Source organism: Eriocheir sinensis, chromosome 47, assembly GCF_024679095.1.
Source record: "Eriocheir sinensis breed Jianghai 21 chromosome 47, ASM2467909v1, whole genome shotgun sequence".
Classification (NCBI taxonomy): Eukaryota; Metazoa; Arthropoda; class Malacostraca; order Decapoda; family Varunidae; genus Eriocheir; species Eriocheir sinensis.
Window position 1 is genome coordinate 3,768,573 of NC_066555.1, and position 26,135 is coordinate 3,794,707.

General features: G+C 41.8%; 1 protein-coding gene and 1 long non-coding RNA gene across 4 annotated transcripts in view; one reads left to right on the forward strand and one right to left on the reverse strand.

Moving 5' to 3' along the window:
• Positions 1-911: 911 nt before the first annotated feature.
• Positions 912-20,152, forward strand: LOC126981284 (uncharacterized). Of its 2 annotated transcripts, none has more exons than XM_050832184.1 (21): positions 912-1,037; positions 3,296-3,401; positions 4,005-4,159; positions 5,100-5,273; positions 6,118-6,691; positions 7,469-7,610; positions 7,903-8,096; positions 8,599-8,694; positions 9,264-9,359; positions 9,720-9,853; positions 10,407-10,537; positions 11,384-11,649; positions 11,832-12,026; positions 12,243-12,406; positions 13,193-13,317; positions 13,807-13,916; positions 14,388-14,600; positions 15,574-15,713; positions 15,992-16,085; positions 17,039-17,176; positions 18,593-20,152. In XM_050832184.1, exons 2-21 carry the CDS (start codon positions 3,324-3,326, stop codon positions 19,412-19,414), a joined length of 4,041 nt encoding a protein of 1,346 aa, XP_050688141.1. In that variant the 5' UTR covers positions 912-1,037; positions 3,296-3,323; the 3' UTR covers positions 19,415-20,152. The 2 variants fall into 2 exon arrangements, with proteins under 2 accessions (XP_050688141.1, XP_050688143.1); XM_050832186.1 differs by lacking the exon at positions 912-1,037 and adding an exon at positions 1,142-1,163.
• LOC126981286 (uncharacterized) overlaps positions 17,061-26,135 on the reverse strand; it is a 170,728-nt gene continuing 161,653 nt past the window's right edge. For both annotated transcript variants that reach the window (XR_007733875.1, XR_007733874.1), the window contains exons 6-10: positions 25,901-26,042; positions 20,323-20,542; positions 19,464-19,603; positions 18,572-18,771; positions 17,061-17,200 (exon numbers count right to left, since the gene is read on the reverse strand). This is a non-coding gene — a long non-coding RNA (uncharacterized LOC126981286). The remainder of the gene's footprint in view (positions 17,201-18,571; positions 18,772-19,463; positions 19,604-20,322; positions 20,543-25,900; positions 26,043-26,135) is intronic.

The following is a 26,135-nucleotide window of genomic DNA, read 5'->3' on the forward strand; positions in this document are numbered from 1 at the left end:
CATTTATTTATAGTTACCGTTGAAAGGTTTAATTATTAGTGTCTTTTTGCTATAGTTAAGTGTCTAAATACGGTAAATACAATGGTGGATACGATAATCTGGCAACCCTGCTTGTCACTGTAACCTGTAAGCGAGACCAAGCCGACGACATAAAGGAGAAAAAAGAGAAATGCAGAAGCTCTGGATGAAAAGAGAAAAAAAGGAAAGAAAAGAGGAAAACAAATGAGCAGGCCAAGACGGTGCGAGAAATACCTCCTCATAGAAACAAGTCGCGCTGCCGTCCACTACGCATATCCGTTGGGGAATAGACAGCAGGGAAACCTATTAATTTGCTTTATTTTGCTCTATTTTATCCATCTGTGATCTTCGTGAGGGTTGATATTGCCCAAAGAAGCAACAACTGAGTGAATATCAGCTTGGGGTAATTCTAACGACATATTCTCCCCTATTCGTTTGTTTTAAAGACTTCTGCTGATTACAAGGGTTTCTCTGATGTGTGTGCCGTGTGTTGAAGCCGAAGCAGGACAAGTAATAACGATAGTGGAGAGTGAAATGTAGAAAAAGTAAGGAAGTTGGACCTCTCTCTGCGAGTTATTTTGCGGCTGCGAGATTATATTCCCACACCACCGTTACAAAGGCGGCGGCCCTTCACTCCTCCCTCTGCCCTGTGTTGCCAGATCTACCGAAATATCTGGAGATGTACTGAATTTTTGATGAATCTCAGAAATAATTTATCTCATGAATAGTTTGTATATTGCTTTTACAAATTTTCACCAAATAGTTATAAAAAAACACTGATATACTGCTTTTCAACTTAATCTAATCAAGAACCACTACATATATACTATTGTGCGTCTGCAGAATTTTTACCTACCTACTGAATTTTCTCGCGATAATCTACTGAAATTTCCTCTGCACCATCTGGCAACACTGAGTCCTCGCCGCCAATGTTGATGGTCTTATGTCACCCAAAATTACTTAGTGTGTGTGGGAATCAAAGGGCAAGGTGTCAACCCTGCCACTCTCCGGGTCAGCAGGTACTGGAGGCTGGTGGAGGAGGTGGCGGTGGTGGTAACCTTTAATGGGTGTCGAGGTCATATATTCTTTTATTCGTGTTCACATTCTGGCTCGTGACAATATCTTAACCGAGTATATTTCTTGCGGTAAATAAATTGTTTCTATGTGTTGTTCTGTGTGTTGGCCCTGCTAGTTGGAGGTGGTGGTGGTCATATTTAATAGCTTTAGGCTGTGTTGTATTGGTCCTGCTAGTTGAAGGTGGTGGTGCATACCTTTAGTGGTGGTTTATTAGGTCATATTTAACCCAGTAGCAGCAGGGATCATGTTTCTTAATGGTCCCTCCAAGCGAGAAAAATGAGAAAAATCACCCCTCCCACGAACCATTTCATAATATATATCAAAGCATTTGTGATCAGATTATGTATCATCTATTTTGGGGGTTTAAATCATGGCACAAATTTGGCCCGTCGCTGCTACACGGTAAAGCCACAAATTTGGCCCGTCGCTGCTACACGGTAAAGCCACAAATTTGGCCCGTCGCTGCTTCACGGTAAAGCCACAAATTTGGCCCGTCGCTGCTACACGGTAAAGCCACAAATTTGGCCCGTCGCTGCTACACGGTAAAGCCACAAATTTGGCCCGTCGCTGCTCCACGGTAAAGCCACACATTTGGTCGTCGCTGCTACGGTAAAGCCACAAATTTGGCCCGTCATCACACGGTAAAGCCACAAATTTGGGGTAAAACCACAAATTTGGCCCGTCGCTGCTACACGGTAAAACCACAAATTTGGCCCGTTGCTGCTACACGGTAAAGCCACAAATGTGGCCTGTCGCTGCTTCACGGGAAAGCCACAAATTTTGCCTGTCTTTGCTATAGGGTAAAGCCAAAAATTTGGCCGGTCGCTGCTTCACGGTAAAGCCACAAATTTGGCCCGTCGCTGCTACGGTAAAGCCACAAATTTGGGTAAAGCCACAAATTTGGCCCGTCGCTGCTACACGGTAAAGCCACAATTTTCAGGCCTGTGCTGTTGGTAAAGCCACAAATTTGGCCCGTCGCTGCTACAAGTTAATAGTTTGGCCCGTCGCTGCCACGAGGAATTCCCGTCCCTGTGTGAGTCAAGGCTGTGGATTATCTTACAGGTCTGAATCTTGCCTCCCCGTTTCCTCCCCTCCTCCAGTGATGTTAGGCCAAGGCGAGTCAGCCTCTCCTCATAGGTGCTAGTTGTGTGGTGACTTCTCAACAGCTTCTTAACTAAAATGAACCCCTAAAACCTTCCAGAAGAAAGTGAGCAGGCCCGTGTAGTTCATCTCTTGTCCTTTTAAATAGGGATAGTAACCCATTGTTGCATAAATGAACCTTTGCAAGTGTAACACAAACATCAAAATTCTTGCATATAAGATGCTCGTTCGGCCACACATAGAATATTGTGACACCGTCTGGGACCCGCACACTAACAATAACATAAATAAATTAGAGGCCATACAAAACAAAGCTGCAAGATGGGCCAGACATGATTACAGATACACCACATCAGTCATTTTGCTTAAACAAGACATAAAACTAGACCCATAAGGAACACGAAGACAAATACACAGACAACAAATGCTATATAAAATCACAAACAATTTAGTAGACATAAACAAACACACTTATTTATTCTTATTTACACCCGACAACTACACGATCCACAAGAGGCAGCCAGAACCTTAAATACCACACTTACCTGACTAACACTAGTATATTCAAATATTCATTCTTTCCCCGCAGCATCCAAGAGTGGAATCATCTCCCATCTCATGTAGTTAATAGTCCCACTCTTGACACATTTAGGAATAGGGTCATCAATCATTATCTCCCTAATCCTGGCTCTTCACTATGTCCCAATACCTTTCCTCATCCTAACCCTTATCCTAATCCTGTCCTGGCCCCGCATATTATGCCACCCGAGAGTAGCCCTCTGCGGGTCCCCTAGAAATGAAATGAAGAACTGTTTCAATGAACCCAATCCTCAACAGGGTGGGTATCGCCCCCTTCTACCCGTAACCTCGTAACCTAATGGGGGGTTTGCGGCTTTTGCCCCCTTGAACACCCCCTCTGGATTGCAACCTATCATTTCTCAATCTTATCAGTAATTCCAAGTTACCCAAACTCCACCATTATTTCAAAGATTTTACCTTACATATCAGTAATTCAGACTGTGGTTTGTTCATATACTAATATTGCAACCTTACCTTTCTCTTCAGATATTTACATAAGGTTTTCTTCGTATGCCCTCAGAGAGGACTGATGGGAGGCTGGCAGCACAATGGACCACGCTGGAGTGAAGGCGGCCCTGGCCAGGGTGATGTCACGCAACAGTTGGTTGCCGGCGTTGATACAAGAGGTGAACATGCAAATTAGAGAAATAAGTCTGGAGAGCATTTTGCCATTGAAAGTAGTATTTGTTAGGGGATGAATATATTATAATGTTCATGATAATGGGTATTTTTGTGTTGTGAAAATCTTGTTTTTTGGAGTAGCTGTATGTTGATTTGCCAGGAAAGATATATTCTGTATCTCATGGTTAAGTTTATAAGGGACTTATTCTTTGAGGACTTTGTGAATTTGTAAACTGGGTTACTGGAGGATAAATGAGGTATGGAAGCAACACTTTGAAACTAATGAATGAGAGTGTGGGAGGGAGAGCAGAAGTGGCTAGTGTAGGAATAAAGATCAGTTTAGGGCGGGCAGTTCCATAGGGGGAGGTGAGGGGTGAGATATAGGAGGCAGTGAAGAAATTAAAAGTAGGAAAGGCCCCTGGAGCTGATGGCATAACAGTAGAAATGCTGAAGTATCGGGGAGATGTAGTTGTGGAATAGATATTATGGATATGTAGCCTAGCATGGAAATTTTATGGAGATTTTAAATAACCTTTTTATTTGCTTTTACTCCACCTGACTCATTCTCCTTCAGTGCATTAGTAAGCTCACCCAACTCTGCCCAACAGAATGATGACACAATTACAAGGGACACCATCATGGAGCAGGTGGAGGCCAGAGCAGTGTCCCTGGGTGTGGCCCCAGCACTGGTGGCCAAGGACATGCTACTCTCCCGGCTCAAGACTCTGGCTCAGGAGGTTGTGAAAGGTCACAATCGTTGCAGGTATAGTTTATCTGGTTATCAGTCACAAATGTCCTTTGGTAGACATGGCCTTCACACTGTTTGTATGGTAGTTCCTAAGGCCGCTGCCACACAGGGAGCGAGAATGCGAGAGTGGCAAGGCGAGTTTCTGTGGCCACATGAAAAGCAAGGCGAGGCTAGGGTTGCCATGGCAACACGATCCGCAGTCTACAGACAGACCATCAGATGATATTCTGAACGTCATGGCATACATGCCGAAATCGCTTTTACAAGAGAACAGTATGATGAAGTGCCAAGTGTTCTCATGGCTTAAGAAAGTGTGAGACATGTCAGTGCTTAATACCAAAGCTGTATGCATATTTCACATGATAAACAAAGAAAAGGGTGTCAAATCAGTAACTGATGTAACAGAAAAACTGACAACTTGTAGATAATACATGGGGTTTAAAAAGCTACTCGAAGTATTGGCAAATATGTGAGAGAATCGGGACATGTTCCTGCCCTGAAGGAGCAGTACATACCCTGGCAACACTATGATAGCCTAACAACAGTGCACACATTATCCCTCGCACCTGCCCCCGTCGGCGCACACGAGGGATGAGGTGAAATGTTTTAATAAATAGTTCCGTGCTTCACTTATTCGGCATTTTAAGAAAAATCTGTATACACCATCGCGTTCAGGAGCCTTTTCTCTACAAGATGGAATTGTTTATTTTAGTACTCATTTCATAGCTGTTGCAAATGGTAGTTATACGTAAAATGTGATATAAACATTATGAAGTGATTCTTTAACTTTAACTCATCACCATATATTTAGTTTTTGTATGATTGAAAAAAAATCATAATTTGGTTTGGGGAATTTTTTTTTTTTGGGGGGGAGCAAAGTATAATGAAAATATAATCATATTGTACATATGAGTTTTGCAAGGGAAATACATTTGAATACTTGTTTTGTTTTCAGGGAACTTGAGTTGTTAGCTGATACTATGGGGCACTTGGTGGAGAGGAAGATTCTGGCAGGGACGGAGGTGGAGGAGAACCTTTTGCAGGAGCCTTTGCTTCTTTCCCTGCCACTGACTGCAATTTGGAGGATGAGTCGTGCCAGAGTCATCTCCCTTGAGCAGGTTATTAAGAGGTGGGCCTTTGTGATATGTTACCTATATGCTTTTAAGGGCCAGAAAACATTACAATTTATCACACAACTACATGTTGAAAGACATCTCATTATTTACCTAGGATGTAGGAGAGAAAGGCTTGTATACTGATTGGTTAATTGATCCAGTAATAAACAGGCAACCATTGCTATGTGATCAATGGATGTGTAGTGTGGTGACCATGCCTGATTAATGAGCCTCCCATAACCCACTTAGCCAGCGGGGTATCTCTTTGGCCGACTCGGTAGGGAGTGACTCTCTCGTCACGATGGTCGCGGGTTCAATCCCAGCCCAGGCAGCTGGCGAATACCCTCTCCTGGTCTTGATTAATTTCTCGTGTGTTGCTTCGATACACGCAGAGGTCGTGTAGGAAAAATAGAGGAAAAAGAGTAAAATAAGCTCTCGGGGCATGACAGATGTACAAGCGATTGCTTATACGATCTTGAACTTTCCTCACCCCAAACCTAAATATGACCCCCATGGTCTGCAGCTGTACAATCTGTCTGTGATAAATGGCTCACGTTGGTGCCTATAAATATGCACATTTGCACACGCATACCTCCTCATCACTACCTGACCCTCACACATCCCCATTAAACCTGTTATAATGTTATCAGTATAAAATCAATCGCTTTGTGATCAGGTTTTGAGGAATGTAACTTTGTTGTATTGTGAAGGATGTATGTATTGAAAGTTCAGTATGATTGCACATCTTGATTACTGAATTAGTGGATGACAAATTTTCTGATGGTGATCTGAAGGACATTTGTTTCTCACTTTATCATTCCTGAAACATGGAGGTTTAGGATATGGGTCTCCTTACAGCATGTATGAAGACAACCTTGGCAAAAAGGCATTATTGGTGGGTGAGCTGCTGGACCTGCTGCTCCACCAGAGGGGAAGCAGCAGCACTCAGGCAGCCAGTGATGTCCTTGCCTTGTTGGTTGACTTGGTGTACAATGGCAGCGGCAGCATTGGTCAGGAGTGGCAGCCCCTTGCTAAGTTTGCAGGTGAAGTGCTTCAAGCCTTGACGGAAGGAGTGTTAGATGCTGTACTTACTTCCAAGACCCGCCATCCACCCCACAAGCAAGAAACTGAGAAAGGGACATGTAAGCAGGTAGCAGAAGACCACCAGAAGAGTTTTTCAGAGAAGCACAAGAAACAAAAACTGGATGATGAAAATGAAGCGTCAGTTGACAGCTGTGAGGCACCCAACATGTACCAGCTGGTGTTGGAGAACCCCAGGGTGCCCCAGGAGGCCTTGGAGGGCTTCTTTTCTGCTCAGCTTGTCCAGACACTGACTCACAGGCCTAACATCAAGCTGACCAGAGTCTTGAAGGAGCAGGAGGCATGGTGCTCTGCTAAGGCCAACCCTACCCTTGTTGCCCTCATGCAGAAGGTTAGTGTGCTTGATAATCATCAGCAAATTTGTCAGTTTATTACGCATATGGCCCACACTTTACGAACGGGTCATGTCTCTGATAAAATGTTTGTTAAGCAAAATTATGGTGTGCAAACCCATTATAACATGGGTTTAATGGAGTTTGCTTCCTGGACCTTGATTTTTCCCCTGTCCATCTATATGAACTCCTCTAGTCCTCAATCTAGGCCTCCAGCCTAGAATCATGTATTTTCTGTTGGGAGGGTCTTTTGTCAAAAGATGTTGAGTAATGCAGAGTAGAGTTGCCAGCACAAGAGTGGATAGGACAGGTGGAAAGATTATCACAACAACAGAAAGATAGTAGGAGATAGGACAGAGAGGGAATGTTTTACCAGTTTTTTTGTCACTTTCATCTACAATGAAATCCATTGAATCCACTCTGTCCGGGCTCTGTGTGGGTACGTTGCACTTGCACAAGCATGTTCTATGTGAGGTCACAGGTGTATCACAGCTCGTGAGTCAAGTGGGTGAATGGTAGTAAGACGTGATCTTTGGTAAATCCGTGCTACTTGAATGTTGGTGAGGTGGGGTTTGCCTGTATTTTGTACCTTTCTATTGGCTGAGTAGAAATTAATAATCATGTTAAAAGATTATTTATGGCTTGCTAGATCTTCATGAATTCCAGAATTATTCTAGTGTTGAGAATATTAGAAATGACACAGACTTTCAATATTATTTGTATTAGTTATTTTATAACTGATTGCAAACTTTTCTCCTACTTATATCTCTTGACAGCTGTTAGTGGGATTAGGGCATGAGGAAGCACTCAATGTCCTGGAGCTGGTCTTGTCTAATGAAGAAGTCAACTGGGGCTGTGTCCTTACCCTAGTGGCCACCGCCCTTACCTGTCATCGTGCTACTGCTGCCAGACTGAAAGGTCTCGACCAGTGTTGATCTGTTGTCTTGTGTGGTGATGTAAGGTTAATATGTGTTTTACAGTGTTTAGTCCCTGGTTATTTCCATCACAAGAATTGATGAAGAATTTGCTGGCTACCACAAAACCAAACTGAGAGTGCAGGTAATTTTGCTCCCAGTCATGCCCATCACAGACTTGTTAGAGAGGAACATCCATGTTTCCCAGGAGAAACCCCATTAAAGAGTTGTTCTTTATCATTCCCATGACCGAGTTGATAGAGACGAACACTGTAACCTTTATTACTCCACACCAGAGCTGATAGAAAGGAACATCCGTCGGGGCTGTGAGGAGCTGGAGGTGGAGCCCATGGTGGTGGGCTTCTTGTTTGCGCGCCACGCTGGGCAGGAGGGGCGGCACCTCTTCCCGTCCTATGCTCAGTGGTTCTCGTCACTCTTCTCACCAGAAAAAATAAGTCCGGCAGTCCAGAAACAATCATTTGTTTTTCTGGTGAGATTTATTTTGTTTGGTATAATAGTAAAAGTTATAACAATGAGAGTAATAATAATATTGATATAGTGATAATGATAATCATGTTACTTATTTTTCAAAAATACCAATCCTTCTAAAGACTTAATTTTTGCTTGACAAAAAACTCACCAAGTTGTAAGTGCTGCAATTCATATACTTCAAACATTAATATCAGTGACATAAACTAAATTTTGTAATCATCCATCACAGCACCTCAAGAGCAAAACATTGCTCAGAAAGAAAGGTCTTTAGTTGCCTTTTTGATTACCTCAGTAGAATTTAACTGCCTCATGGAGAGTGGCAGTCTGTTATACAGCCTTGCAGCCACATACTGTGTTTGTGTGTGTGTGTTTGTGTGTGTGTTTGTGTGTGTGTGTGTGTATCCACTCTTGTCCAACCAACTTCTTTCCATGTTCCACACACAGGTGTGTGTGTGTGTGTGTGTGTGTGTGTGTGTGTAACTTGTTATTGTCATCTGCAGATAAGGTTCCTGACAGACATGGTCCCCCATGAACCAGCCCACTGCCTGCGTGCTCACCTCAACTCACAAATCTTCACTCCCAATGGCTGCCGTGAGGTGAGCTGTGCCTTGTCCTGCTGGAACTGTCAGTGTTATGTGGGATGTTAAACTTTTAAACCTTTTGGCTGTGGGTGTAATCTGCAAATATGGTCCATCCTCTTAGGGCCAACCCTCCCCATGTTATGATACCACAGATGACTGCTGTGACAGAAAACGTATGAAAGAAGATCACCTCTCCATGATGCAAGCCATAACATCTGACTTATAACTGATACCCAAGGACAGCTAGGTAACAGAGGCAAGGCTACAAGGAGATTGCCTGTCTGTCTCCATTCTGCCAAGAGATTGAATTTGAGATCTCTTGGTTTTGAGTTGAGTATGCTTAACTCTGCACCAGTGAATGGGTATGTTGTCAGAAAAGGCTGTTCAGTGAAAATTGGTGGTGGTTTTGGGGTTTTCAAGGATTTGTCTTGAGTGTTGTAGTGCAGAGCCATCTTGAGAAGCCACTGGACCTATTTATGTCACTCATAGGACAGGAAATATTCAAAATATATGATTTCAGAGCATAAAGTATTGAAGATTGGTGAGGCTTTGCCCGAGGATGATAAAATGTTCTCTCTTACCAGATCCTTCTGTCCTACAACCATTTGGCCCGAGCAAGACTGCAGGAGTTGAAGGAGAAGCTGCAGGACAACTTGCAGGCGCCATCCTCCAGGGCCAAGGTGGGGAGGGGTTCTCACTCTCAGTAGTGGACAAAACTGTGCCTTGAATATATTTGTCATTACAGCACAGTGTATCTCTGCTTAACCCGGTAGCTGCGGGGGTCATGTTTCTTAGGTTGGGTTAGGTTAGGTTAGGTTAAAGGGCCCTCTAAGTAAAATAATGAGAAAGAATCATCACTCACGCAAACCATTTCATAATATATATCAACGCATGTGTGATCAGTTTATGCATCATCTATTTTGGGAGGTTTATATCATGGCAGAAATTTGCCCCATCGCTGGTACACGGTAAAGCCGCAAATTTGGCCCGTCGCTGCTACCGGGTTAAAGACACTGGCCTAACCCTTGCCAATCCTGCAGGGGGTGGAGGAGGTGGAGGCAGCAGTGAGGCAGTTCTCTGAGACCGGCAAGATTCCCAGCTTTGTCTTGCAGGCTTCCATATTCCAGGAAACTTATTTCAGGTCCTTCTTCATTCCTGCCCTCCTAGCCCCAAGGTAACTAAACTTTTTGGTTTGTACATTGTCAAAAGCAGTTTTCAAGATTTCCAATTCATTTTATCTGTCTTTCTGTCAGTTTGTGATTGTGTCTCAGTCTGTCTGTTTGTTTATTCATGTCTGTCTCTCCTCATCTGTCTGTCTGTCTGTCTGTTCATCTGTCTGCCTGTCTGTTTGTCTGTCTGTCTTTCAGTTTGTATCTGTGTCAGTCTATCCATCTGTCTGTCTGTCTGTCTGTCTGTCGCTGTCCATCTGTCTGTCTGTTGCTGTCCATCTGTCTCTTTCTCTTCTCTCTTTTTCTCTTCTTTCTCTTTTTTTTCTTCTTTCTCTTTTTTTTTCTCTTTTTTTTTTTAGGTATTCTCACCTCTTTATTTTTTCAAACACCTCCTCATCCTTTTTTTTTTCTAATTTAGCTTCCTCCTCCATAGGAGTCTGCTAACTGCTCTACTGCTTCCTTCTCTGTTTTTGTACCTCTTTTTCCAGATACTCCTTCATTTTTCCATTTTTATCAGACTTTGTCCTCTCATTTTTCACGCTCCACCCCTATTTTCAGACACCTGCCAGAGGTTCCTGATGCCCAGGCCAAGCTGATTGATGCTCTGCATGCCCGAGGGAAGATCAGCCAGACCCTGATGCGGAACTACACAGAGGCATGTCAGAAGCAAGCAGTCGACCTCCTCCAAGGTGAGCCAGCCTTTGAGTAGTGTTTGTGGTGAGCCACAAGGTAAACTAAACTGGTGTACAACTGTTAAGAGGAACATTTTACAAGCACACTTTCCTTGTATGCTCCACTACAACTCAATTCTCACATGGTAATGAGCTGGAGCAGCCATGTTTACCTTACTGCTTTGAGTGCTGCACTTCTCTCTATTCAAGTGTAGATACCTGCTCTCCTTATCATCCCTCATGGGAAGTATCTGTTTAAAAATCATAAAAATTGAGTGTGAATAAGCATTAAAATGACTGCAACAAATATTATGTGACTTAGTGTCACAGCCGTATGTGCAATATTTATGGAGTCTGAATTTGTCTCCCCTCTCCAGTTTTATTCAGTTCACTGAGAACAGGTTTCAAATGTTTGTTTTTCTTAGAGAACTGAAGAAAATGTTTACATTAGGTGATAAAATATTGTATATGGTACATGGGTCTTCTACCCATTCTAATACACTCCATTAGCAAGGACAAAAATATCAACTGCATAAAATTACAACAAAACAAAGACCACTGCATTGTAATAGAATGGTCTCTCAATGAACATGGTACTTGATTCCATCCCTCCAGGTCTCACAAATAAGAGGGAACTAATGACCATATTTTTTTCTTTTTCAAAATAGCAATGCCATCTGATGCTGCCATATTAGAAATATTTTTTAATTAATCAACAGAAATTCTAGTAGTTTTCATTTATTTCCATTTCTGATGGGTGCCCTTACTTGGAAGTTTCTTTTCAATTTCATCATATAAGAAAGCAGGTAAATTTACCACATTGTGTCTCCCAGACATGAGAGTTCTCCATCAACTGTCCTGCAGGGGTGTTCATGGATGTAGAGGAGGAAGAAATGCAGCTTGAGGAACCAATCACTGAGCTGAAGCACCTTTTAGAGGAGCTGGTCGCCACACATCACAAGCACCCTGCTGGGGACAGCAGTTTGATTGCCTCTGAAGTGTTGCCGGTGCTCTCCAAAGTGTCCCTCAAGATGGAAGAGATGATGAAGGGTTTTGATGCTCAGCTCAAGAATGCCAGGCACCTCATCTTTGACCGACGCCTTTATGATGAGAAGCTTCTCCCCTCGCAGGTACGTCTGAGATCAGTGATTTGTTGTATTCCAAATGTTTTAGCTCTTCGTACAAGAGAGAGTTATTACAGTGTTTTCAGGCATAAGTGCACCTGTGTTTCCTTCCTCCTCCTTCCCCACCTTGTTGTAAATGTTCCTACAGTACTGGTGTATGTTTATAACAAAATAAATGTTTCTCACAGATCGTAGATCACATAATCAACACCCTGGCAAGGCTGCTGCCTTCACCAGCCACTGAGGAGAATGAGGTGGAGGAAGAGAAGCCTCAGTTTCTCACGCAACTCCTTTCACTCCTCTCCACCAGTGGGACTCTTCAGCGCTCCCTTCTCCTGCTGTTTTTCCACCACTTTTCCCTGGAAAACCTCACACAGGAACAAGTATGTTACATATATTTAGTATATTTAACATTTCGACATTGGAAAGGGGTACTTATTGACTAAGAGCAGCATTTTCTAGCAAGATTACTCAAACATGCAATTTTTATCTCTCATTCAATTGTCATTTCTTACAGTGTTCTTTATAGTAACTTTCTTTCTCAACAATGCTGTCTATGCATTTCAATGTATCTTGACCATTACCCTGAAACCTTTCAGCTCAGGACAAATGGAATTGTCCTTTGTGAGCTGAGCAAAATTGAGGGACTTTTCCTTCCAGTGGTGGAGGCTACCCAGCCCAACCAGGCTCCCACGCCCCTCACTGCCTACTACCTTCGCAACTTGCCCTTGGACACCCCTGCTGCTTTACATAATGTTTGCTGGTAAGTTTTTGATCCAGAAACTTGGTACCAGTAGTTCTGGAGCTTTGTTAAAGATAAAGAAATTCATGAAGACTTGTTTGTACAGTAGGTTCTTGCCAATAATGACCCCTAAAATATAAAATTTTTCATTAATATCAAGGTAGAATAGATATCAAGTTTCTGCTATAACACTTGGACTCTTCAAATAACAGATATTTTTCTGGAAGGAAGTTCTGGGTGGATCTTAGATAGCATTTGATTGTTGTCATCTAGATGATATAGTATCAGACATGTGGTTGGGGCCAGGATTCACCTAGCTATTCATCCTCCCTTTTGGAGCTGGTTGATAATTGGGTACCTGGGGAAGATAAACTGTGATAACTTGGATGCTGCACATGGCCCGTGTTATGGTGTAATGGGTTCTCACTCATTGACTCAAGGTCCAGTGTGATGAAGGTGATCACTAAGGCCATGTTCAGCTATGGTTTATGGTTTATGTGAGATGATAGCAGCAGAGAGGTGTGGAGAGAGTGCTGCTGCTGCCTCTTGTTGGTAATTACAGTACAATCCCTTTGAGCTGGAGTAATGATTAAGTTGGCATGGCAAAAAAGTATTAATAAAAAAGAAGAATTATGAGCAACTGCCAGGAAAATAGAAAAAAATATTTGGTCCATTGGAGATTGAAAATTACACTTCTTTTTCTTCATGTGGCATCTAGTAACCATCCAGGAAAAAAAAAAGCTGTGATGTGTCCATTATCAGGTTATAATAAACCAGTGCTTTTCCATATTTTATTGCTCCTGGCAGCATCCTGAGCAGCTGGCTGAAGTGGCACATCATGTATGAGGGTGCTGCCACCTCACTTCCCAAGGAACCCCTCCACCTCTACCTCTGCCTTGCCCCAAGACTCCCTCTAATGCTGAACCACAGTGGTAGGATACTTACTAGTTAGTCCAATGGATAAGACACCGTAAATATAAATGGCAGAATACCATGAGAACCCTCTAAGAAGGATAGAATTGATAGTTGTTTACTTATCTAAATATTTACCCATCTTTTGTTGGATCATTTCTTTTAGCCTTCATCTTTTACTGAAGTTCTCCTCCTACACAGTTTTCTTTCAATCATCTCAATTCAGTACTTGTCTATTATGTATGTATGAGCTTATGTTTCCTTTGAATTTTTTTGTTATATTGATTTCTTCATCCATCCATTCATTCATTTAGGAAGGTCCATTCCTTAGGGAATATCGGAATACTCAGAAACCTTCATAAATTCTCATTCTCAAGGCATTAATTTGGGTGGGGAATCAACAGCTATGGCAGTTTTTTTATATATTTAGGGAAAAGAGCAATGAAATGTATGTTGTCATTATTTAAGGAAATCTTAAGGTGTCTTACATCTTCTCTTGGTCTCTTCAGAGGACAATGAAGTGACAACAGCTGATGTGTACAACTACATGGAAGGCATTGATGTGCCTGAGTGCTCTCGTCTCTTCTATTCCGATGACCTCAAGGGGCAAAGCTACAAGGTGTGATGGAGTCTCAGTGCTGTCCTTACATTACTTGCCATTATTGGTGTGGCATGTTTGTGCTTCACTGAGTTGCTTTGTGGTGCAGAGAGATGATTGGATTTATAGTAATGTTATATGGTCAGTGTAGAATGATGGTCTGCTGGGGCTGCAAAACACATCAACTAGCAGGCAGGTGTATAGCATCTCATAAGAGTTCTTCAGTTCCCCCCTGACAGTAAACTAGCAGGCAGTTGTACAGCATCACCTTAGAGTTCTCCAGTTCTCCTCTTCTGACAGTATTTTATTTCTATTAGTGTCATGAGCCATTCCCTTGTCTGTAGTTGTAAGACTGAGGTTACTGTGCTTGATTCCAGCGGTGACAGGCCAGTTTTGAAGTCACCCATTATATCCCTTGTCATTCTCAGATCCTGTTTTTTGTATCGCCTTGATGTTGCTGCATTGTCATTATTCCCTGCACTCAACTTTCAGATCCCCCTTGAAACTTGGCTGGAATTTGAGCTGGGAGCCACCTGGGGAGATGTGCCTGTGGAGGTGAGACAGACGTTCCTCTACAGCCGCCTCCTGGGGAATGTGTCTCTCACCCAGCACTTCATCAGCTCCACACCCGAGTCACACCCACCTCTTCTCGACAGACTGGTTGCTGCTTTCGTTTCTTCTTTTGCTGTGTTGGGCTTGAAGCGGGTATGTCTGGTCAGCAAGATAGAAATGTTAGCAAGAGAATGAGTAGACAAAGGGGTGTTAGGACAGGTCACTTCTGGTCATTTCATCACGGGACATTTCTAAACCAGGATGTTTCATTACTAGAAGCAGCTATGGATCACACTTGAGGAGAGCTTGTGTTCCAGCAGTAGTCCTTAATTACTGCAAGTTTAATAAGTATGAACATGGAGGAAGGGAAGTAGGGAAGGAAAGGAGAGGGAGGAATGGAGGTAAAGAGGGACAGCAAGGCATGTGTTTCTTTACCAAGCTGTATCTTTCTAGTTATGATTAGAGAGAACTGGGAAGGCTTGTGGGATCCTGCCTCCTTTTGTGCGTGCATATGTGTCAGGCTGAAGTTACTGATGGTGTAATCTTATAGTTTTCTGGGTTCATTTTTGTTTAGGCCCACTCCAATACGGTATGGAAACATCCCAGTAATGACACCCCCCAGTAGTGAAATGTCCATTAATGAACTGGACACAGATAAAGAGGTATAGAGGATCAGATAGTCAATCACGTTCTCCTCTGATTGATGTATGCCAAGTCGTTTAGTTTTAAGTCCCCCTTTTGTTTTCCATGGTAGGTTTTCAGATGGAGGTGTGCTTTTTTTTAAATGAAAACAACATTTTACTCATTTATTTAGCATGGACCGACATAATTTGGTTGATAATTTGTCTTAATCAGTTATCTCAACATTAATCACACTAACAGGTCACTATGTCTAGAAAGACGCTTCTAAGAAGTTGACAAATAAAGTATCCTTCGTTTCATATTTTGTCATGCATCATCCTTGTATCTGAAGTTCCCTTGCTCAAATTCTTTATCTTTTCCTTCACTTGCATTTTACCTCCTTAGATGTACTCCAAGAATCAGATTAAAGTACAGTTAAAACTTTCTTTCCAGGTGTATCTCCACTTTAAAATTTCTTAGTGACATTAATATTTCTCCCTTGCAGCGTAATTCAAGTGAATTGTTGCTGCTGCTGCAGAATGCTGGTCAGCAATGCAAGAATGTTGGCTTCTGTCTGTTGGAGGCATGGTATTTGGGCTTTAAGGGAGGAACAATAGACAGTAGAAGCACTCTCTCCTATATAAGGTGAGTCAAGGTTTGTTAGTAATCATAATTCCATCATTAGGGTAATTTTTCACAAGAATAGGAGCTGCATCTTTGTCATTTTTATGGGAGAGTGAATTTGAAATAGTAAATCCTAAAAAAAATACTCCCCATCAAATCCTTCACACAATCACAACAGTTTAGCTTGTTTATCATGGCTTCCAAGCCAGATAACTAATAAGTTTTCATATAAAGTAACTATACTGTTTGCCTCTTCTCATACTGTACAAACAAGTTCTAAGGAGTCCACCATCTTACAGTATTTGTCGCTGTCTGTCTGCATCACTCTTCTTGAGGGGTGACAATCTCCTGAAACTTGCTGAGCTCATGCAGACTTTAGTAAATGTGCTAATGGTAAGTGGTTAGTTAAGCCCAATGCTTGCAGTTTTTAAAGGGAAACAGGTGACTTAAAGTACTTTTTAAGTTAATCAATCAGTTAATAGGGGAATGGGCTCACTCACTATAGTCTGTTCTTCTGTAGCTTAAGTGTTGGAGCCTCGGCTGCTTTGCTAAGCTCGTCACAATCCGTCTCTTGCTCAGCTTAGAAACTTGCTTTTCCACACTACAGTGTTTACTGTAACTCACTCATGTCATGTATTACTTATTTGGTGTCTTCATCACTGGACAGTAGAATAATTTGGATAATGAATGTGCCGAAAAAAATTGAATTAACGAGCTAATAAACAAAATCATGTGAGTTGAAGTCAAAGCCTTGGACATAAATGTTTATACATGCTGTTCAATGCAATTTTTTCATTTAAAATCTGATAACACAACTATGTTCAGAACATTTTCTATAACTACTATTTCTTTTTACAGTAACTTTGTAATTCCTTGAAAAAATCAGCATAGAATAAGAAGCGGTATAAACATTTACATCCACAGCTTTGACTTCAACACACATTACCTCGTTATACCAACATAGTTGTAATCCACTATCGTCCCGTTGTCCAGTGATGATGAAATTAAGTATTATGCTACAGGTGAACTACAGAGAATACAAGTAAAATTTGTAGTGTAGAAAGGCCAGTTTCTTGGATGAGCAGGTGGCAGGCTGCCTCAAGCTGCTATCCAGCTTACATAGGCATCTTAGAATAAAACTGCATGCTATAACCTGCTGATCGTTTCCCTGCTGGTATGGCCCCTAGAAATATATACCCCCCAGACTTTCTAGGGCCATAGGGATCCAACAACGCAAGGGCTCATTCCTGTTTCCATTATTACAAACAAACATACATTCAAAGGTCATTGTGTTTAACTTTATTAAATATTCATGCAAATATTTTACATACCATGACTGTTTCCAGAGTGTTACGGACATGATCCAACTAAGTCTGTGTGATACCACCTTCCTCTGCACTTCCTTGCTCTCTGCTGCTGCTGAACCCAACATCAAAAACCTTCACATTGCACTGTGCCTCAAGCCCATCAAGCCAGCGGTTGTGGTATGTAGCATGTAGTTCACCCTTCTGAGAATGGAATGATTACAGGATTTTGGCATTTATAGTATATTTCCTGCTTTTATTCCTGTTAACAAAGCATACATTTGAGAGAGAGAGAGAGAGAGAGAGAGAGAGAGAGAGAGAGAGAGAGAGAGAATTACATAGAATTATTAGAAAATCAGACCACACAGACCCCATGGTCCAGACTAGGTGGTCTGTCCTTAAACCTAAGTGATTATACATTAATCAGATGGCTCCAAAACGTCGCTTTTCTACTCTAGTTAATATTAAGTTCAAGGAAGTGACGGTCGAGCTTGTTTTTAAAGGAGTCAATCGTGTTACACTGGGCCACTGACGGGAGCTTATTCCATTCTCGCACTACAACGTTGGTGAAGAAAAATTTGGTGCAGTCTGAATTTACTTGTCTACATTTGAGTTTTGTGCCATTGTTTCTCATTCGCAAAGTGTCATCGATCATAAACAGTTTTGTTCTGTCTCTTATGCCTTTAACATAAACCTCAATAGAGTTCAAGAAATCAATTAGGTAACGTATGAAAACTTGAAATCAGTGTCATTATGGCACAGCACTCTTTCTTGTATTGAAATGCCAGAATTTCCTCTTTACTACACTCCCACACGACCACTGCGTGTAATGAAACACACGAGAAATTAATCCAGACAAGGAAAGGTTTGCTGGCGCCGGGGATCGAACCCGCGACCAGCGTAACGGGAGAGCCACTCCTTTACCGGTCGGCCAATGAGGTGCCCCGCTGGCTAAGTGGGTTATGGGAGGCTCGCCCGTCAGGCAAGTCAGCACTACAGTATTGTCTTTAATACATGTCACAGGGCGAAATAAAAGTATTATTATTATGATATTCCCCACATTGAATCAGTGTGTTGGCATCTTTGCTCGTCTTGCCACCCAAGTCACTATAAGGAAGGAGATAACTCACCCTGCTGCCTTCCTTCCCTGACCCACTTGGGGGGGATTGCTGTGACTGTCCGGTGAGGGGAGGTGACTTATAGGTCAGTGATGAGGCACTTTGCTTACCACCCAGCACTGGATAAAGTCACAGCTAATGTGTGTAAGCCATGTCAGGGAAGGAAGGCATCAGGGTGAGTGAGTTGCTTTCTTATAGACTAGACTCTCAGGTGGCAGGGCAGGCAACGATGCCAATGCACTGGTTCAATTCTGTTGCTGGAACCAAAAAATAATGAACTGGCGGCCACAGAACTGCTCCACCCTGCACAGTGAAAATTGGTGCAGCCTAAGACTATTGAATCTAAGGCATTGCTGATGGCAGGAATTAACTATATTTTCAAATTATTATTAACTGCCCTATGAGTTATAGTAATGCAAGTAATTTCACCTATTTAAGATGTTGACATTTATATTACCTTATTGTATTTGTTTTTCAGTTCCATTGGGATTCACTGAGAACTTTCTTTGGGAGTCACATTGCCACTATTGGGAAACATGAGTGCCTCAAGGTCCTGTGGATTACGTTGTCCCAAGAAAGTCCTGACCTCCTACTTCTGGGCTCTGAAGAAGCAGGAGTCCGTCTTCTCTCCATCACCCTCAGTTACAGTAAAGCTACCTGCAACAAAGCAAAAGATATTATCATGTCTTTTTGTGGGAAAACGTCCTATCTAAAATGGCTGCTGGCTTACCTGGGCTTACGACAGGTGAAAGGAAACATTCCTTACCTTTTTGAGGAAGACCTAAAAGTTACTGAATTGGATGAGAGAGTTATGTTGTGGAGTTTTAGGGAACTTATGAAGCTTTTAGGGAGTAAAACAGTAACTGAGGTCACTGGAGATATATTTCCTGGAAAAGAAGAGACTTGTTTAGGCTTTATGTTAGTCCCTGTGGCTTGTATATTTGTGGTGTTGTGTGGGAAGGAAGGGCACTTCAGCACTGAGATGCATGATAACTCGTGTGAAGCAAAAGTTTTGGAGATTCTCTTGCTATGTAGTAACTTAATTTGCCAAACGTTTGACAACCAGAACAATGGAGAGGATAGACAGCCAGACAGTAAGCCATCAAGGAAAAGCCTTCTGAGCAGTAAAAGATGGCAACCAGACTTGGATTATTTGTCACACATGCATCAGAAACTAATATTGTACCTGTCTACTACTTCTCCCTCTGTCCTTGCTAAGATTACAAAAAATACAATAATGAACTGTGATAGTGAAGTAAGGGCTACTATTTACAGTAGAGTAGCCAGTAAAAGAACATGACCGGCCTTGAGAAACAAGACAACATCAACAGTCACAGAAGGAAGATTACCTGGTAAATGAAGGTACACTGGCCCATGTTATTAAACTCTTCCAAGCCTTAGTCCATCTATTTCAAAAGGCTCCTGCAGAAGTTGATGGGGCTTCCATTGGTAGTCCTGAGCCTGGCAGCAGTTTTGGAAGGCTTATGCGCTGTGAAGGGGAAAAACACTCATGACCTGATGTAACTCTTCTCTTTTTTAAAAGTGTTTGTAACAAGTTGTTACAGCCACTAGAAATGGCTGTGATCATAACATCTTGAACCCATGATTTCCCAGTCTGTTGAAGCTCCAGGTTCCAACTGGCTTTTAATGTGATAAGGTTGTAACTTCAGTGTATGCATCCTGATTTACAGCACTCTTACTCATCCTCATCATTCATAACTTCCTCCATTAACAGAAGGGATTCTTATGCAGCCTTCTGCCACATCTACCCGTTATCTTGCAGAACATTCCACTATAATCTCTAACAACATTACTATTGATCTATCCAATCAATGCCATTTTTATTCACTTAATTTTTAATACAATACCCCCACACTTTCTTACACCCAGTCTCACCCTCATGTATAAATATTTAAACGTTTTATATATTTCTAGATGTAAAATAGCTACTTATGAGGAAGGCAGAACAACTTAAACTGGTTTTATGTGCTTTCATATTGAAAAAAGTTATCACTGAAAAATATAGTTTTATTCAACACTACGTAGTTTAATTTTTTTCTTTAAGTTCCTTTAAAGCTGATTAATATCTTTTTTGAAAATTATTTACACAACCTGATTTAAGTAAGTTGCTAAATTTAGTTTAAATCTACCCCAAATTACTTTAGTATATAACATAAGCTGTTTAAAAGAAAGATACAATAAGCTTACCAATGAACAAACGTAGGTCCTAGCAACAGCAGTGAAGGTGGTCAGCCCAGCCAATGGTGACAGTGGCTACACAGGTGCACGTTGTACCCTGCCTCAAAGTGAAGGGGGTGTTTAGTGGCCCTCGGCCAAGTCCATGTAGGAGAGAGGTTCTTCAAGCATATTTTTCACGTTGGTGCATCAAGTTTCACGCTCAATCCTAATCTTTCACGCCGTGGTAGCTCTGCAAGATGATCACTGGGTTAGGAAGCTGCATGGAAACTGCCAACATAGGCTTAAAAGACCCAGAAGGAAGAGCAAAATAAAAAACTTTAATCACACAGAAGCTCAAATGAATTATGGAGGAGAAAGAGATTTGGCAGTCGTAAGAAAATTTTTGACAGAGCTAAAGAGCAAATGAGAACAAACTGGGCAGGAGGAAGGAAGACCAGGCTCGCCATGGTGGACGCAAGAACAGAAGTGGCTAAACAGAGGACGAAGAAACTTTGAATACGAGCAGTTCAGGGACCATATTCTCAAACGCTTCGCCGCTCACACACTCACATTTGACAGGGCTTTCGTAGGGGTTTTGGGGATTTCCAGAGGTACTTTTGTGACCCTGGTGGTAATTTGATCCTGCTTCTGTACACTGAACCTAAAAATAACACTCCTGAGACTGATTGATCTACTTTTTGGCCTTTGGGAATACTTGACGTGAGGGGAGGTGTCTGAAAATACCACCCCAGGCCTTCTGCTGAGTGACTGACTGAAGGGACAAATAAATGATGTACAAAAGCAGGTGCGGTAAAAATAGAACTCCATGTGGATAAAAATACTGCATTGACGAGTATATTATGGATGAATGAACGAAAGAATACCATAAGAAAATGTACAAAAATGCTGGTATAACTATTGAGCTTTGTGATACATGAATTGGTATGTGAATGTGATGTGAAAAAAAGTTACATAGGAGAATGAATGACTAAATACATAATACACAGCTTAAAAAAAAAAAAAGGTATTGAATAAACATAAAAAAATGCAGTATATTCTACTTACAACAATGCTTATTTTCTCAACGCTGTACTCACTCCCAAAAAATTAAAACAAAATTTCCTTGCATAAATATATTCCCCGCTCTGCACGAATTAAAGAAGCCCCCCCCTCCAAAAAAAAAAGATACTGCACGAAGCATTTTCTTTGGCATCATTCGCTATATTTCACGGACACTAAAAGCTAAAATATGGAGAAAAGGGGGAAGCATCTGTACGGGTGCCCTGCGCATCATGTATGTATCCAGATCCATAAACAAGGAGAAGGGGGGACGGGAGAAAGGGGTAGGGGGAGCGTGAGACGGGAAGGGAAAGGGAAGAAAGGAGAGAGGGGAGAAAGGGGTAGAGGGAGACGGGAAGAAAGGAGAAAGGGGTAGAGGGAGACGGGAAGGGAAAGGGGGAGATGGGGAGTGGGGAAGGAGAAAAGGGGAGAGGGGAATAGGGGTGGACGAGATAGGGATGGCCAAAAAGAAAAGAAAAAAAGATGGGGAAGGGGAAAGGGGAGACGGGAATGGGAGTGGGAGTAAGGGGAAGGGTGGGGGGTTCGAAAAACAGGCGATCCATTAGTCATATTTATCAATACCTTTGGCGCCGTGAATAACATTACGAGTAGTGGGTCAGTCGCCGATTCATCCTCTCTCTCTCTCTCTCTCTCTCTCTCTCTCTCTCTCTCTCTTGTACCTACGTTTTTCTCATCACTCTTCCTCAGTCTTTTTAATAATACGATACAAATGCAAAGAAAAATAAAACATATATTAGTGAATAATCAAATATAACAAAAAACAAAGAGAGTCTACGCGAATCCATAAAAAAAGACGACGGCAAACTGTAAAAAAAAAAAGAAAAAAAATAATTGAATAAATGTCAATATTCTTTTCCTTCCTAAAACTACAACGGCCGGTCTTCAACAATGCACATAATAATAATAATATGAAAAATAAAATAAAACAACATACACCAGAAAAAAAAATAATACAAGGACTCGACACCATTTACTTAAGTTACGTACGTACACGCCTCCTTCATTAAAAAAAAAACACTTCCACTGTTTTTTTCTTTTTTTCTTTTTCTTTTTACACCCGCTTTACCAGACGCTTACATAATGAATGACCTGGACGGAGAGAGAGAGGCATACCCGACCCTCAACGCTGGGGGTGAGGGAAGGGGTGGGGGGTGGACACAGTAAAGCAGGGTTGGCAATGATTAAATCAAATTGATTTAATCAAATGATTAAATCATTGATTTTTTTACTAAAAAAATCATGATTTTTTTGATTTTTTTGATTTTTTTGATTTTTTTACTAAAAAGTATTCCATAAGTTAAATGATGTGCTCCAAGGATGGTAAAGTAAAACAACCTATTATTCATTTATTCCCTTCATGGTATATACCAGTAAATAAATAAATAAATTAAATAAAAAATAAATAAAATAAAATAAAATAACGAAAAAAAATTAAAGTAATCCTACATTAAGTTTATTCACTCAGAGGCTTTCTGTGATGACCCTAGTTATGGTTTTTGTAAATGAAAACGAGTTTTGCAGCTTTCTCTATCCCTAACCTATTTCTAAGCTTAGAATGAACAAGACCAAATGAAGAAAAAATCCCAGAACTTGAGGCTGTTGTTGTAAATAATTTCCTAACCAAATCAGAAAAATAATTTTTGTCTTCAACAATCTTGCCCAAAGAAAGCCACCATGCAAGTGGTCCAGCATTAAGTGAATGAGCAGAAAACATGTATGGCTGAAATGGAGGAAGTTCTGCCTTATATATCATTATAAGAGAGAGTGCTGAAGGGCAATTTTCATTGATCCAATTCATTCCCATGTTTTCCTCCTCCATAGTTAGTTTTTTTCCCTTGTAAGCTGGATGTAGTATATTTGCTAAATAGTGAACAGGGGTGAGGGCTAGTTTCATTCGTTTCATGAAATGATCTTCAATGACAGCACTATCACCTGACCGAACTGATTCCTCTGCAAGCTTATTCTGTAAATCTTTCCACACCTCAGTAGCTTCTCCTATGTCACATCTGTCCCTCTGAACTTTATCAAGTGCTATGGCAATGAGCTTCAGAATTTTCAGCATATCTTCTGCAGATCTTTTTATGTATGTGTCCATCACCTTCCTTATAATAACTGGATCCAGTTGGTTTCTTTTTTCACCATCACACACAGATACTAATATTGGCCAGTTGTTTAGGTAACCTTCTAAGCAATCAGACAGTGTATTCCACCGTACGTCTTGAGGCACGATGAGGGTTGAACCTCCTGCGGCTTTGTATGCTGCTGAGGCTGTGTGGTTGTTCGAAAGTATTTAACAATCTTCACAATATGTTCTTTAATGTTACCAATTTCTAAATCTTTTGCTAGCACTGACTGTGACTGACCAACTGGTGGAAAATACATGTACTGTACTGAGCTTAGGGAGTTCTCTTGCTCTAATGTTGCCAACTTGCCATATGTTTTTTACTAGGTAAAAATCAGCCTCCTTTAGTCTTTACTAACTTGGGATTCAATGTATCATAATAATAACCAAGGTTAGCAACCAAACAGTAACAGAATAAAAGTAGATATTCTTCTGTGTGGTAATAATATAAAATGCTGTCATGAAAATAACTTCAGGCAACTCTGTCTGTCCTAAACCTGGTCCTGTACCAACTACAAACAAGTATTGAACACGTATGTATCAGGATCCTTGACTGTGCTCACACTTACACGCCCTAAACTCAAACTTAAAGTAACCTATGGAGATTTTCAAATCACTCAGTAGGATATATATATATATATATATATATATATATATATATATATATATATATATATATATATATATATTTTTTTTTTAATAAAAAAATAAAAAAAATCAAATAAATCAAATAAATCAAAAAAATCAATGATTTTTGATTTTTTGATTTTAAAAATCAAAAATCACCAACCCTGCAGTAAAGGGAGGGAGGTGATGAGGAGGAGGAGGGAGGAAGGGACACGCGAGGTAGTGAAGGGGAGGGAGGGGAGGAAGGGAACGCGAGGTAGTGAAGGGGAGGTGATGAGGAGGAGGGGAGGGGAGGAAGGGAACGCGAGGTAGTGAAGGGGAGGGGATGAGGAGGAGGGGAGGGGAGGAAGGGAACGCGAGGTAGTGAAGGGGGAGGGGAGAGGAGGTAGGGAACGCAAGGTAGTGAAGGGGGAGGGGAGAGGAGGAAGGGAACGCGCGGTAGTGAAGGGGGAGGGGAGAGGAGGTAGGGAACTCGAGGTAGTGGAGGGGAGGGGAGAAAGGGGACGAGAGACAGGGAATGGGGGTGAAAACGCTTAAAAAACAGAGGGGTGGGAGGTGGGGGGAGGAAAGGAAGGTGGCAATCACACTGGGCTAAGGGACACTACACAGAGGGCGCTGAGCTCGTAGACTCTGCCCTTGATGTCAATGTCACGTCATCCACAAAGAGGCAGAGAATTATGACTGTCTCCAGGGCTTCCAACTGACCCACTCCTTCGGCGGCGGCACCGACTCCGGCTATCGGCTAATATGAAGGCAGGAATAATGTTTTTGGGGCGCGAGGAGTGACTACATAGCCCTAAACGTGTCGGGGCCTCACTTCGGTTTGAAAAGCCTCTCGTAGAAGCTTCTCTTTTTTCATGGACTGTTTTGTGATGCTGGTGATGTTTTACCCGACTTCTGAACCTTGAACGGGAAAAAAACACCCATGGAAGACCAGTTAATCTTCTCTGCAGCCTTGGAAAATAGTTGTGGTGGAGCCTGAGACGTTTTAAAATATGGACCTACGGAAAGAGAGAAAGGAAGGAAATGAAGGAAAAAGGAAGGAGGGAAAGACCGAGGCAGTACCAATATACCCATTCATCAAAATAATAACCTAAACGATAAATGAGAAACAAAATGATTATCTGTTTGCATAAGAGGAAGCTGAAAAGATAACATTTGTATTTTTTTTCTTCTTCCTTTATATATCTAAGGAAATTTCGTGTAATTTAAAACCCTAATTTAAAACCTACATAATCATTTCCGCTGTTGGTAGTATTGATAATGTTGTGTGTGTGTGTGTGTGTGTGTGTGTGTGTGTGTGTGGCGATGGTTGTGGTGGTGGTGGTGGTTAGTGTCAATTAAGGGTGTTTTGCTGTTATGTTGTTGGTGCTGATTATATACTTTATGGTGGTGATTGTGGTGGTGGTGGTGTTAGTAGGAACGCATGTGGTAGTGGTGATGAAAAGGGATGGTAGGTGATGGTAGATGAAGGGAGACTGGTGGTCGTGGAGGAGGAGGAGGAGGAGACCACAGGAGGTTCTCATCAATGGGGAGGAGGAGGAGGAGGAGGAGGAGGAAAGTTTGCCGAAGGGGAATGATGGAACATGATTACACTACTTACCGATATTGGAGTTTCTCTCTCTCTCTCTCTCTCTCTCTCTCTCTCTCTCTCTCTCTCACCACACACACACACGAGGAATACACTTGTTAGCTTGAATAAACCACCACCACCACCTCCTCCTCCTCCTCCTCCTCCCTCTTCAATAAACAATAAGATGACTGGAGAAAACTACTTACAGGCTGGCGGGTTGTCGGGAGCCTCGTAGAATCAATCGTCTTTTCCCTTCGCTTCAGGAGTCGGTGGCACACGGTTACGGTGGAAGTTCAAGGGGAGGACAGGAAGAGCCACATTATTGAAGTCTTCGAAGCCTTAATTCATCTATTTAAAAAAGGCTTTCGTGGAAGTCGGTGTTTCCATTGGCGGTTTCATGACCCTGGCGGTAGTTTTGCAAGGCGTCCGCCGCAGTTCCGC